We start from the raw sequence: 12,216 nt of genomic DNA, 5'->3' as shown, positions 1-12,216 counted from the left end.
GCGCGCCAAGTGGCTTAATCATGCACTTCGATGAAATGGATGCAGAAGCTTTTGAAATGAAACGTTCGATTTTTGTCATATTTATTATCTATGCCGAAGTGATGGATCACATAATGAAAAATATTACAAAATGGGAAAACGTGTAAAATAAAATTCTTCAAAAGGGGTGTTTTAATCAACCCAAACACCCAATTTTCACTCATTCATTCCCTTGGAGTTCCTTTAGAATGGATGCAAGTTTCAGGCTGCAAGGTTTCATGGTTTTGGAGTTATGGAGGAGACACACTGACTGACATTCACTGGTGTTTGTGTATATATATATATACATCACATATGGTAGGGTTTCAGAAGATGGAACGGACACTTACCAGGTCCTAATTCATCCACCTTTCTTTTTCTTTTTCTTTTTTAACACCAATCTCAGGCTCATGGAGGAGCTTTTACATGAATCACATGCAGGACAAAGACACTGGTTGATATAATGTCATTTTACACGAACTACAATGGCATGAGAACATGAGGAAACACGTGATATATGGGATGTGAATATGGGTTCCCTACATCATTATCCAGGGGGATCAGATGAGAACAGGAACAGGAACAGGTAAACACATTTGTGACAATCCTGTGAAGCAAAGCAGAGCCAGGGCTTATCTGGAAATGCTGAGGAATTCAACATTTGGGGGGAAAAAGGTTCAAACATCCACTCGTTATCCGAGGTGGGGCGTAGTCTACCACTGTCATGGTGTCAGGCCTTATCAAAATCTCAATGGAGGGTAAATCACAACAAATAGTACGGAGGAATGGGGGCTTGTCCAAATGGAATAAATTTTCCAGATGTCATGATGATAGCAATACAAGGTGTTTCAATCTGAATCTTGTTGGTGATTGAATAATTATAATAGAGCTCATGAGCTCAGCAACAGATGATGATAAGAGGAGCTCAGCAACAGATGATGGCAGCAGGTTCACAAATTGACAGGGGATCCCAGGGAAACAGAGAGACACACACCCGAACAGGAGTGGATGAGTGGCAGAAAAAATGAGGTGTGGTCGGGAAAGGTGTTGGAGGGGGATGGGGATGAAATGTGAGCAAGAGTAGAGGAGAGCAGCGGTGGGTACTGGAGAAAGCACGAGGTGACGATGGGCAGCACTCTTGACGGACGAGAGGTGGGAAAAAGCGAAAAGAGACAAGGGGAGTCGGTTCCATAGATGATCAGACAATAAGGAGAGGAGGTGAGTGCTCAGATTTGGGAAGGGAAACCAGGTGCAGGATTCTGGTAGAAGGTATGCGACCAAACCCCAAAGTGTGTTTCAACACAGCAAATGGTATCAAATCAATGTTGGACCGAGCTGTTAAACTACCCTCGGGCTTCCTCCAATCAGCACCTCTTCCGAAACCTATTAATTGACCAATGAGAGAGAGAAAAAAAAGAAGCCTGTCTGCAAGGTTCAAATCAGTGGAAACCAAGTAAAAACCGGCATTGCTTTGATTAATAACGTCAGAAGGGGACGCGAGTTACCTTTTCGATACCGGGTAAGAATAAAACTGAGATAAGAGGCACGGCATGCATGGCACGCACAAACTTTAAATAAAACTTCACTAAAGACCTGGACACGCTCCAAGCGCTTATCGGGGAACAGTGAGTGGTACGTACGAGAGACAGCTCCCAGCACTCTCATGTCCGCTCTCCTGATGTGTATCCTCCAGGTACACACGAGTACTGATACCGTACATCAACACGAAATACGAGCCCACATCAATGGACATTTGTTACAAGAAGACTTGTATCACCCTGTGGACGTACAAGGATCCACGAAAGGGTCTCGCAACCCACCGTTTGACCTGCACACCGATCATTCGTCGGTCCACGTCCACCTCACACGTGCAGTGCGACCCGTCGGTTATTAAATCCCCGCGATGTGTTCGATCCAACGGCAGGACTAAGGTAACGTCTGCCCACAATGGTTAGCCGTGGACCCGGTCCCGTTACCTTTATACTTCCCCACGACGTCCTCGTACGCCAGGATCACGTCCTGCTCGACAGATGCACGTCCCGATGCCATGTCTGCGAGTCCGATAGCTCGGGGGCAGCGGCGCCTCTCCCCCGCCTGAGGCCTCTCCCCCGCCTTTCAAACAGGCACACTGCGCGAGACCCCTCCTTTCGGTGATCCCACTGCAACTTCAAACTCTGTTTCTTCTTCTCCTGGTTGGTTACACTGTTGTCGCCTTTGCTCGTCTTTATCTATATTTTTTAATACCCCTCGTGACTCAAGACAGTCGGCGTGATGGCTCAAGACCCCTAATTACCGGTTGTGCAGAAGAGTGGGCGATGTGCAGACAAAGTGTCCTTGTGTTTTCCTTCAGTTTTAACTCGCAACTGCACTTTTCAGAGGAAGGCCATCCCATGACTCCCGCCGACGGCCTTAGACCCTGTCTCTGTCTCTGTCGTCTCTGTTTCTGATGTTTGTCTGCCTGATGCGCTCAGAATCTCGCAATGACTCCACTCAGAGCACAAGTAACCTTTTATAGGCCGACGGCGAGTCGTGGCTCTCTCTCTCTGCTTCCTCTCCGTCCCGCGAGTTCCCAGCGCTCACGCATCCCAGTACGTACGAGGAATTGTCCGCCCTTCTGGACATTATAAATAAGGAACAACACCTCAAGTCTCTCTCAAAGTGTTGTTGTTACCTCCTCACCGAAGGTGGACGGAGGTTATGTTTACACCCTGTCTGTCTGCCAGTATGTCTGCCTATGAGCAGGATATCTTAAAACGTTGTGGACGGATTCGGACGAAATTGGGTGGACGGGTTGGGTATGCGACAAGGACGAAGTGATTCCATTTTGGTGAGAATCCGGATCGGGATACTAGACTTAAAAAAAAAATTTGAAGTGATTCTTCACTATTGATCGATGGCACCAAAACGATACAAATGATATTTCAAAAACTAGTGGACAAGTTTAGTGATGACAAAACGATGTGGATGAATTGGGCAGGTGACAAGAACAAGCCGAGGAGATTTTGGTTCAAGTCCGGATGCAGAGCCAGGTAGGATGCATACAAAACGTAAACCGTTCAACCTGGTGGAGCTATTCGCTCGACCAAGTGCCGATCTAGTTATGGTTGTTGTTATTTTAAACATTCACAATACAACGCGAGTCCACACCCTTTCCTGCTGGGAAGTGAATCACAAGAGACCTGGCTGGATTCATACCCACACTCAAGTTGTGTGAAGTTGGTACGAACGAACGCTGTGTGCATTTACATTGCGTGCCATGAGCTGCGTCACATGTTATTAACGAGGCCTGATAACAGAATGACTTGCACGTGCACATGTGTGTGGAGGTAGCGCACTTGCCTCTGGTGCGTCTGGTCTGGGTTTGATTCCCAACCTGACCAGAAACTGTCACGGATTGCTGCAGCCTGCAAGTGGACGTCAAAGATCCCATCCCTCGAATGGACATTAAACTGGGTGTCCATCCTGTTAACATTAGTTGGTGGACTTTAAATATCCCATAATGTTTTTCCAAAGAGTAGGCGAGTTATCGCTTGACTTACAAATTCCTGCCCAAATTGGCTTCAATCGAACGTCAGGAGCAGGTTTGAGAAAGACTTGGACCACAAACCTTCACCAACCAACCCCATAAGAGCATCGGGGCTTGATAAGTGTACGACCGCCTAGTTTTGCCCTTATTGGGGCTCTTTAGAGCAACACGTCGCTGTTCCATGCACAAGTTGGTCGCTTCGCCTTTAATTTGTTTGGTGATAGCATTTGACCTTGACATCTTTGCACTGCAAGAGGCCCTTCTGCGTTTGCAGTGATGATGACGTCATGACGGTATCGTCACAGCATCTGTCCAGTTACAAGAACTTCAATAATCACATATATAATCGATTTCTCCCATGCTCATCTCGCCGAAGAAAGCTGCATAAAGCAACCATGAAAGGCTACGCAAGAGGGTAAGCCGTTTGCTGTTTCAAACTCTTCCCAGAGTTACTCCACGGCTGTAAAGGCGTTCACAAACAGTACATACATGAGAATCCCAATGCTGCACGTCCCCTCAGCTGCTGGACCGGTTTCATCACTTGTTGGCAAATCATCAGCGAGAACACAGACAGAAACATGCACCACTGAGGCTCCCACCCAGGCAAAAATGCTGCAGCTAGAACGATAGTATACGAGAGTAGTACTCTCATATGCTGGAGTTAGTAACAGGTCGTACTACAGTCGTCTGCAGAGAATTACTACAGGAAAGGAATGCTATTTTGCCTGGGCAAGCACGTACCACGTGTAAATATCAACAGCAGTCAACATGAAAATGAAAAACAAAGACCCACTCACTTCTCTCATTTGTGAACCGAGGGAAGAACCAATTAGCTCTCACCTACTCAATTAAACCCAAGGTGTTTGTGTGTTATATCCACGACGGCTGCGAGCACGATCTGCATCCTGGAACAGAACAATTGTGGTCAACCATCTTGAAATTGCCACTCTTTCATATAAATGCTGAAAATTATGTTTAAAAGCGATTTCAATCACAGATTTCACGATGACAACGGCAGGTTAAAAGTGCCCGGCGAGCACTTTTAGTGCTCACTGAAAATGCACACGGCACATGCTCAAAGGGTCTCATTTAGAATTCATACGTCATTTCGAAAGTTGCGTATTGGTGGGAAATTTCCTGATTTTTAATCAATTTCTTTTAAAGTTTTAATTTGGACGGTAGGAATTATAACTTTAGAAATAGAGAAAGAAATGTAACTAACTGCAGAGATTATAAATGTTTAAAAACTACAAAATCTCCATTTCAATTTGGAAGACTCTAGCATTTGGCATTATGGTTAAACATATATAATATATATATATATATATATATATATATATATATATATATATATATATATATATATATATATATATATATATATATATCTTCTTCTTCTTTCGGCTGCTCCCGTTAGGGGTCGCCACAGCGGATCATCCGTATGATCCGCACAGTGATTTGGCACATGTTTTACGCCGGATGCCCTTCCTGACGCAACCCTGATCGCCTCTTTACGACACAGGGATAATATATATATATATATATATATATATATATATATATATATATATATATATATATATATATATATATATATATATATTTTGCAGGTGACTCGTATAACACATGTTCTGATGACGCATTTTCGCTACAGCGCAGATTTAATTCAACAACAATCACTGTGCTACGTCATTCTGAGCGAATCGTTCACTCACAGCGGATGCTTTTGCTACGCCATGTCATTCTGAGCGAGTCCTTCTTACTCTGTCACCCCCTCCCCCCAAGTGAGTCATTCGTGTGTCAAAACAATCCCAAGCGAATCAGCCTCCATTTCATATTCTGAGCCTTCAACCTCAACTGGACAGCCTGCAACACCTGAATAAGCCTGCCACAAGAAATGTACTGTATCCAACCCCAATCATGTTTACACTTATTAAAAAGTGATTTATTTTAATGTTTTTATTTGTTATATTTATACATTGTTTACTGCTTTTTTGAGATTTTTTTATGTTGGTCTTCAACCTTAAAAGGTTGAAATCGTAATCATTTGAACATAACCCCCATTTTTACATGTTAAATATTGCCTGGATAACACGTTTTCAGATGATGCGGCGTTTCGCAGGAACACATCCCCCACGTAATACGAGGGTCACCTGTACAGTGATCCCTGTGTGTATATTATCAGAACAAACCATTCATAAAAACACATAGCTCCCACCGCATTTCTTCCACGCCCTTTGTTCCTACCCAACAAACTCCACCCAGAGGATGCAGACATGTCTCCACCTCCGTAAATGATTACAGTGCTGTCGGACCCTGACATTTGTGGGGGTTACGTTCCTGAAAAATATCACGAATATCGGGGCATTCATTCAATGGGGGGAAAAAGGGGGATGGGTTCTCAGCGGTTCATGATTCATAAGGGGAAAAACAAAAATCCCACAAAATATAAATAAGTAAAAACCCGTAAATACACTCACGAAAAATTGCGAAAATGCCATAAAATCATGAATACGCAAAGTGCAGGGCCAGGCCACTAATGTAGAAGCAGGTCACATTTTATGAACCGTGAATATGCGGGGTCCGTGAATAGCAGAACCGCAAATATCAGGGTCTGACAGTACAGTATATCACAAAAAAACTATAAAACTGATCTCTCACCCCTCCGTCCTACCTGAGTGGCCTGAGTAGTGTTCCTGTGTTTATCGTAGCTTGTATATAAATACACTATCAAAACTTCAATAGTACAGTATAATAAGGTACTTTGATATATTGTTGCAGAGCCGGGTATCGGCTGCGAGTACGACCGCGAGGTGGAGCAGTAGGGTCGACTCTACCGAATACCCGGAATCTAGATCGTACCTTTCGGAAAACTCCGAGGGTACTGATCCCTTACCAGACCGTGAATCGTCAATAATTCCACCACGTGGTACAGGGTTATTTGCCAATCTTCAAAATACCGAGAGAGATCCACGTGGCGAGTTACCGAGTATTCACACCCTCGACTGCACTCGTACAAGTCGAGCCGTTAGCGTGCCCGCCCCGTGCGCAACCCGAGCGGATGGTTGCCAAAGTCCCATCAGTCGAAATGTACATTTACAGCGGCAACAGCCTTTGTAATTCACCAACACATGCCATTCTAAGCCAATGGAAGAAACACAGCAACGAACTGATACATTTAACAAATGGGGTATTTATTCATAATGGGGGAAAAGGGGGGGGGGCAGAGCACGCAAGAAGCAGAGTTATCCGACTAAAGAGATGCAAGTATGTACAGCAAAGAGCACTTAAACAATTCCTACTTACAGACGGGCCCACCGACACACACACACACACACACACACACACACACACACACACACACACACACACACACACACACACACACACACACACACACACACACACACACACACACACACACACACACACACACACACACACACACACACACACGGACCTGTCCACCTCGTGTGGTTCGGCTGACACGGGCGAACCAGACCAGCGTCGAGATGCAATGATAGAATCCAGAGCTCCCTTCAGCGCTCGCCCCGGCAACCAAAACTCTCCTCTGTATCCCAAACTGTCGAGAAGGCAGGAGGTTTCTCTGCCACTTCTCCAAATCTTTGAATTGAACGTCAAAGCGAGGGCTGATAACTCCACACTTGTTCAACCTGCCCGTCAGATTGACCACAACCTCGCCTGCTCGATGGTCATCAATCTCAAAAGCTCTCTCCCCCCGGTCCGATCGCGACCCAACCTTATTCACCCTTCTCCAGGGGGGGGGGAGGGGACGCCTCCGCCCTCCCCACTCTCCCTCACTGGATGGTTTTGGTGCGCAGAATCGCTCATCGCCCTGTCATTGGCCAAAACGAGCGGCAAGTCCGTCGATTGGCCCGGGGGTGTGGAGATGTCACGCGGACCGCCTTCCTCACCATCGTGGGGTCTGATTGGCTGAGCGGTGGCCACCTCACTTGAAGCACGCTGATTGGTCGAGGGCCGCCGCGAGGCTCCTCCTTGAACTCCGCCCACCATGGTATCGGCCAGAGCGAGGTGAAGGTGAGGGTGATGCTGGCGTTGTTGTAGTTGATGTTGGTGGTGTAAAAATAAAAGAAAACCCTGACTATCAAAATAACTCCGCAGCGCATGAACATTTAATTACCCATTAAACAAGGGACGGGGACCCTAACTAAAAACACGTACTTACCGAAATAACTGAGCTATAGGACCTGTATGTTGAGTGATCATAGCTTCCAGATTCGCAACACTACCCCCTCCCCTTTTTCAGACTCGTCCCATGTCATCAAATTTGCGTGTGACCAGCATGTGTAAGTTCTCCCCTCGTACATTCTACCTTCGGATCCCCGGGTGCAACATTTTTTTATACATGTCCCAAAAATAAATAACTTAATGCGCTGCGTAACTACACGAACAGACTCACATGGACAACTTAGTTACAATTGCCGGCGCTACGAGAAACAAACAGGTGGGTTTTTAAATTATTTACAATCCTTACTTATCTATTTACACTAACCATGGCCCAGGACCTGTTATCTGTGGGAAAGAGGCATGGCAAAGTTAACAGTTTGTATGTGGGTGAGTGCTCAGCAGCTGAAGGTCAGTCGTCCTCAGGGCCAGCTCAAAAGGTCCCCCTTGAGTATTCCTCACAGTGAACCTTCTTCTTTCTATCTCTTTCATACCCCCAGCTGCTGGAGGCAACTCACCCTAACACGGCAGGTCATGCGCCGTCCCACAGGCCATTTGAAGAGGTAGGCAGGCTGCTCAATGCAGTCTCTGGCTCATGGAAATGAATGGAGATGAATGGATGCAAGACACAAATGATGGATGATCGGGCTGCCTGCAGGGCAGTCCTTGCAACACACTGGGGTGGTCCTGGCGCACATGGTGATGGTGACACAGAGGGAATGCAAAGAGGGTAGCAGGCATGGGGTCATGGTAGAGGCAGGTAGATGAGGCATGGCAAGGCAGATGCGGACCAGGCGATTGTAGCACAAAAACAGGCCAGCATGTGAAGCTGGCCGGGCTCTGGGATGGTCCGCGAGGTTCTATGGAGGGAGTGTGGTGGTGCCGGCCGCTCCGAAAGCGGGCTCGGACATAACCTATGGTCTCCCCCCAATCTCTCACCTTTGCCTGTCTCTGTCCATACCCACTCCCTTAATTTGCAACTACAAAACAACGAAATTTATCCCATTTTTTATTTTTTCTTATAATTTCGTCTCCCTAACCCCCTTGTGTCTTTGTCCGGCTAACCTATCCTGTCAAGCTAGCCTACTCCCAACCCCTACGTTCCTATTTTTGGAGGGGAATAGGGAAGAGACTAGCGTCCTGTGTCGAGGCTCAACGAAGCCTCAGAATGGCCTCCCACAGATTTTAGCAATCTACCAAGGTGGGTCCAGTGGCCTACGGAGAGTGAGGGGTTGGATGGTGCGAAGGGGTACATTTCCTACCTATCCTAACATTTATTAAACTTTAAACTACCCCCGGGCTTTTCTAAACGCCTGTCACTTAAACTATCGGTTCTAAAAACCATGATTCCCGTCACCTGTGTTGGTGTCCATTATAAATTTGGGCCTCGCCCTCAAATTTTCTTCCATGCCCTTGCACAATTTCATGGCTGGGCAGCGTGGCTCACTTGGCAGGGATTCCCCCTCTGCCAAACTCTAACTATGGCACCCCCGGGCCCTGAGGCTGTCTCCGAGCCTACCTGCTCCCTATGAACATGGGGGGTTACCCTCCCTGGCATTGCCCCCCTCTGATGCTCACGAGGCATTTTGGCGCTACGGGTCCCGTTCCGCGGGTCGCCCGTGCCCACTACACTATCCCGTTCCCTTGGACCCTTGGCCTACTCTGGCCGACTGTCCGGTGCCCAGGGTGCCCTCTACTCGGTACTCATTATCCCAAACCATGCTCCCAGCCGGTCAATTTTACTCCTGCACCCCTCCAAATGGGTATCGTGCCTTCACTCAACACCAACAATAGGATGACCTCCTTTTGGTAATTTTGACTAACCCACTAACTAACATTACACTGACCCCAGGGTCACTTGGGTGGGTTTCACTCCTCCCCCCACTCATTCATTCGCACCATGCATTCCACATTCACTCCATTCAATCTTGGGCCCGCTGACCCATACTCACTCATTACACATTTTCTATTTTCCAATTCACTCCACACATGTTCCCCTAACTGTCTCGTGCTCCCTCGTCGTCCCTTATTTTAATGCACATTCCTTTTAATCTACGAAGCTAAGCTACGTCCCCACTACACATTCCATGTCTGTCCATGTCTCCCCAAAATCCATTTTTCATTTATAAATCTACTCTAACATTCCCTCGAACTAGTCCACGGGTCCCATGGAGGACAGCTCATGCCCCCATGAGGCCGGTCTATCTAAACTAACCCATCCCACCAACTAGTGCTTCCTTTTCCCAAACAACGGGCTATGTACTTGGAGCGAGGCTTTTTTTCTTCTTCTTTGCACCGCCATTGTGGCGGTTTACGGCATGCCCGTCCGTCCCTTCCAACGGGCGATACGTGCAGCCATGACATCACCCTGCACATCCCAACAAGCGCTCGCTCTCGGGGAATTCCCCACGCGGGACAACGTGTGCTCTTTCCCCGGCATTTGTGCTGCGAGATCCCTGCCGATGATGTCACCAGCGCACCGAACCTGCGCGGTTTCCCGTGCAAGCCAGCACGAGCGCATCGTCCCGGGAACCGACTCCGCGCGTTCCGCGAACAGAACACGCGGCATGCAGCACATGGAGCTTCGCACACGCGCCGTGGGAATCTGCGTGTTCCAAATTCACCCAGCACTCGCCACCATTTTAGCCGTCCACGCGGCCTTGTTGAATCTCACACGGAGCGTTTCCGCGCCGGATTCCCTGCACGAAGACACGTGCGCAAGGGCCATTCGCTAAATGCCGAACGGGCCCCGTACGCGACGTCCCGTGAAACCGGCGCAGTTCCTGAAATACTGACTAGCGGCCCATTCAGCTCGCTATACCCGTCTCCCGTCTGGATCAGTCCGTCCATTTCCACGCACGCACTCACACATGCTATTCCACTCACGTTATACTCACCTTCTGGCACATATTTCACCACACACTCCGGGACAATCACTTCGGGGACTCGCGTGACCACAAGCAATCCCGGGGTTTCCATATCCCCCAAGCTCCGCGTGTACCCGTTTACAGCTCTCATCCGCCCAACCTCATGCGGCCCAATCGGACTCACCTCGTCGTGATCTGCTTCGAGAGAGCATATTTTCTCCCTCCGTTCCTGAAGGAGGCTATCCTGCTGCTTGCACCGGGTCACAAAACATTCCCTAAGCTCAACCCCATTGTCCCCTCTTAGCTATACCTGTGTGTGCTCATCTTTCGTATCATTTAATTCATCCCCCTCCATTGATTCCTCAGTCTCCGTCACCTCGTTAATTATTTCCGTTTCTTCCTGGCTCTTAGTCTCTGTTAATTTCTCCGTCTCCGACACCTCCTTTGGTTCTTCCGTCGTCCCCTCGTGCCTCACCCTACACGTCTCCACATCAATTATGACGTCGCTCGTCCCCTCGACCTTACCTGTCTCCATCGTGGGCCGGACACATTGCACACTTCGTGTCGGTTCGGTCGCTTCGCCACGTGGTGCCGCCATTTTGCAATCCGTTATCCGCATTTCACCACGTGCAACCGCCCTTATTGCCTTTTGCCCTGCCTGAAGGTTCAACCCCATGCTCTGCATCTCACCCCGCTGCATTTGCATATCGCCCCTCAGTGCCTGCACATTCGCATCCATATCGCCCCTCAGTGCCTGCATATTTGCATCCATTTTGTGCTCCATACTTTGCGCTCCCGCATCCATTTTGAGTTCCATAACCCCTTTCAATTCTTGCATATTTGCATCCGCTCTTTGCGCATTCGTTCTCATTTCGTTCTTCATGTCATCCATTTTCTGCGTCAAAATTTCCAACAGCTGGCCCATGTCAAATGATGGAGCCGATCCGCCATGATGGTGTGCGGAAACAGCCAGGATCGGGTAGGAAATTTTAACGGAGGGGGGGGGGTATCATACGCCGCCCATGCACCCCTTACGGACTCTGAGCTTGGTTGCGGGTAAAGTTCCTGCATGGGGGTGGTGTCCTGGACCATGGGTTCGTCTACCACGACATCTACCTCTAAACCCACCTGCTTCAGCTCGTCTTGGCTTGCCATGTCGCGTGTTGGGAAGAGAATTTAAAAATGCTTGTAATTTGGGGGAAACGGGGGAGTTCACTCCCTACACCCCTGATCCGAATCCTTAACTTTCGTGGAGACGGAGGGGTTCAAATCCCACTCCTGAACACCAATTTGTTGCGGAGCCGGGTATCGGCTGCGAGCACAACCGCGAGGTGGAGCAGTAGGGTCGACTCTACCGAACACCCGGAATCTAGATTGTACCTTTCGGAAAACTCCAAAGATACGGGTCCCTTACCGGACCGTGAATCGTCAATAATTCCACCACATGGTACAGGGTTATTTGCCAATCTTCAAAATACCTAGAGATCCATGTGGTGAGTTACTGAGTATTCACACCCTCGACGGCACTCGTCGAGTCGAGCCGTTAGCGTGCCTGAGGCGTACGCATCCTGAGCGGACGGTTGCCGAAGTTCCGTCGGT

At 48.2% G+C, this 12,216-nt stretch overlaps 1 protein-coding gene across 2 annotated transcripts in view; it reads right to left on the bottom strand.

The window, feature by feature from the left end:
- Positions 1-2,116, bottom strand: part of PLEC (plectin) — a 202,636-nt gene extending 200,520 nt beyond the window's left edge. Inside the window, exon 1 of one of the 2 annotated variants that reach the window (XM_085881786.1) lies at positions 1,995-2,116. In XM_085881786.1, coding sequence (XP_085737912.1) covers positions 1,995-2,067 — 73 coding nt within the window. In that variant the 5' untranslated portion in view covers positions 2,068-2,116. The remainder of the gene's footprint in view (positions 1-1,994) is intronic. The other variant, XM_085881784.1, reaches the window with a different exon arrangement.
- Positions 2,117-12,216: the final 10,100 nt, after the last annotated feature.

The sequence above is a fragment of the Eptatretus burgeri genome, chromosome 5 (genome assembly GCF_056783735.1).
Source record: "Eptatretus burgeri isolate ZD-2024b chromosome 5, Ebu_testis_v1, whole genome shotgun sequence".
Classification (NCBI taxonomy): domain Eukaryota; kingdom Metazoa; phylum Chordata; class Myxini; order Myxiniformes; family Myxinidae; genus Eptatretus; species Eptatretus burgeri.
Note: the sequence above shows the minus strand (reverse complement) of the source record. Positions and strands in the feature narration are given on the sequence as shown.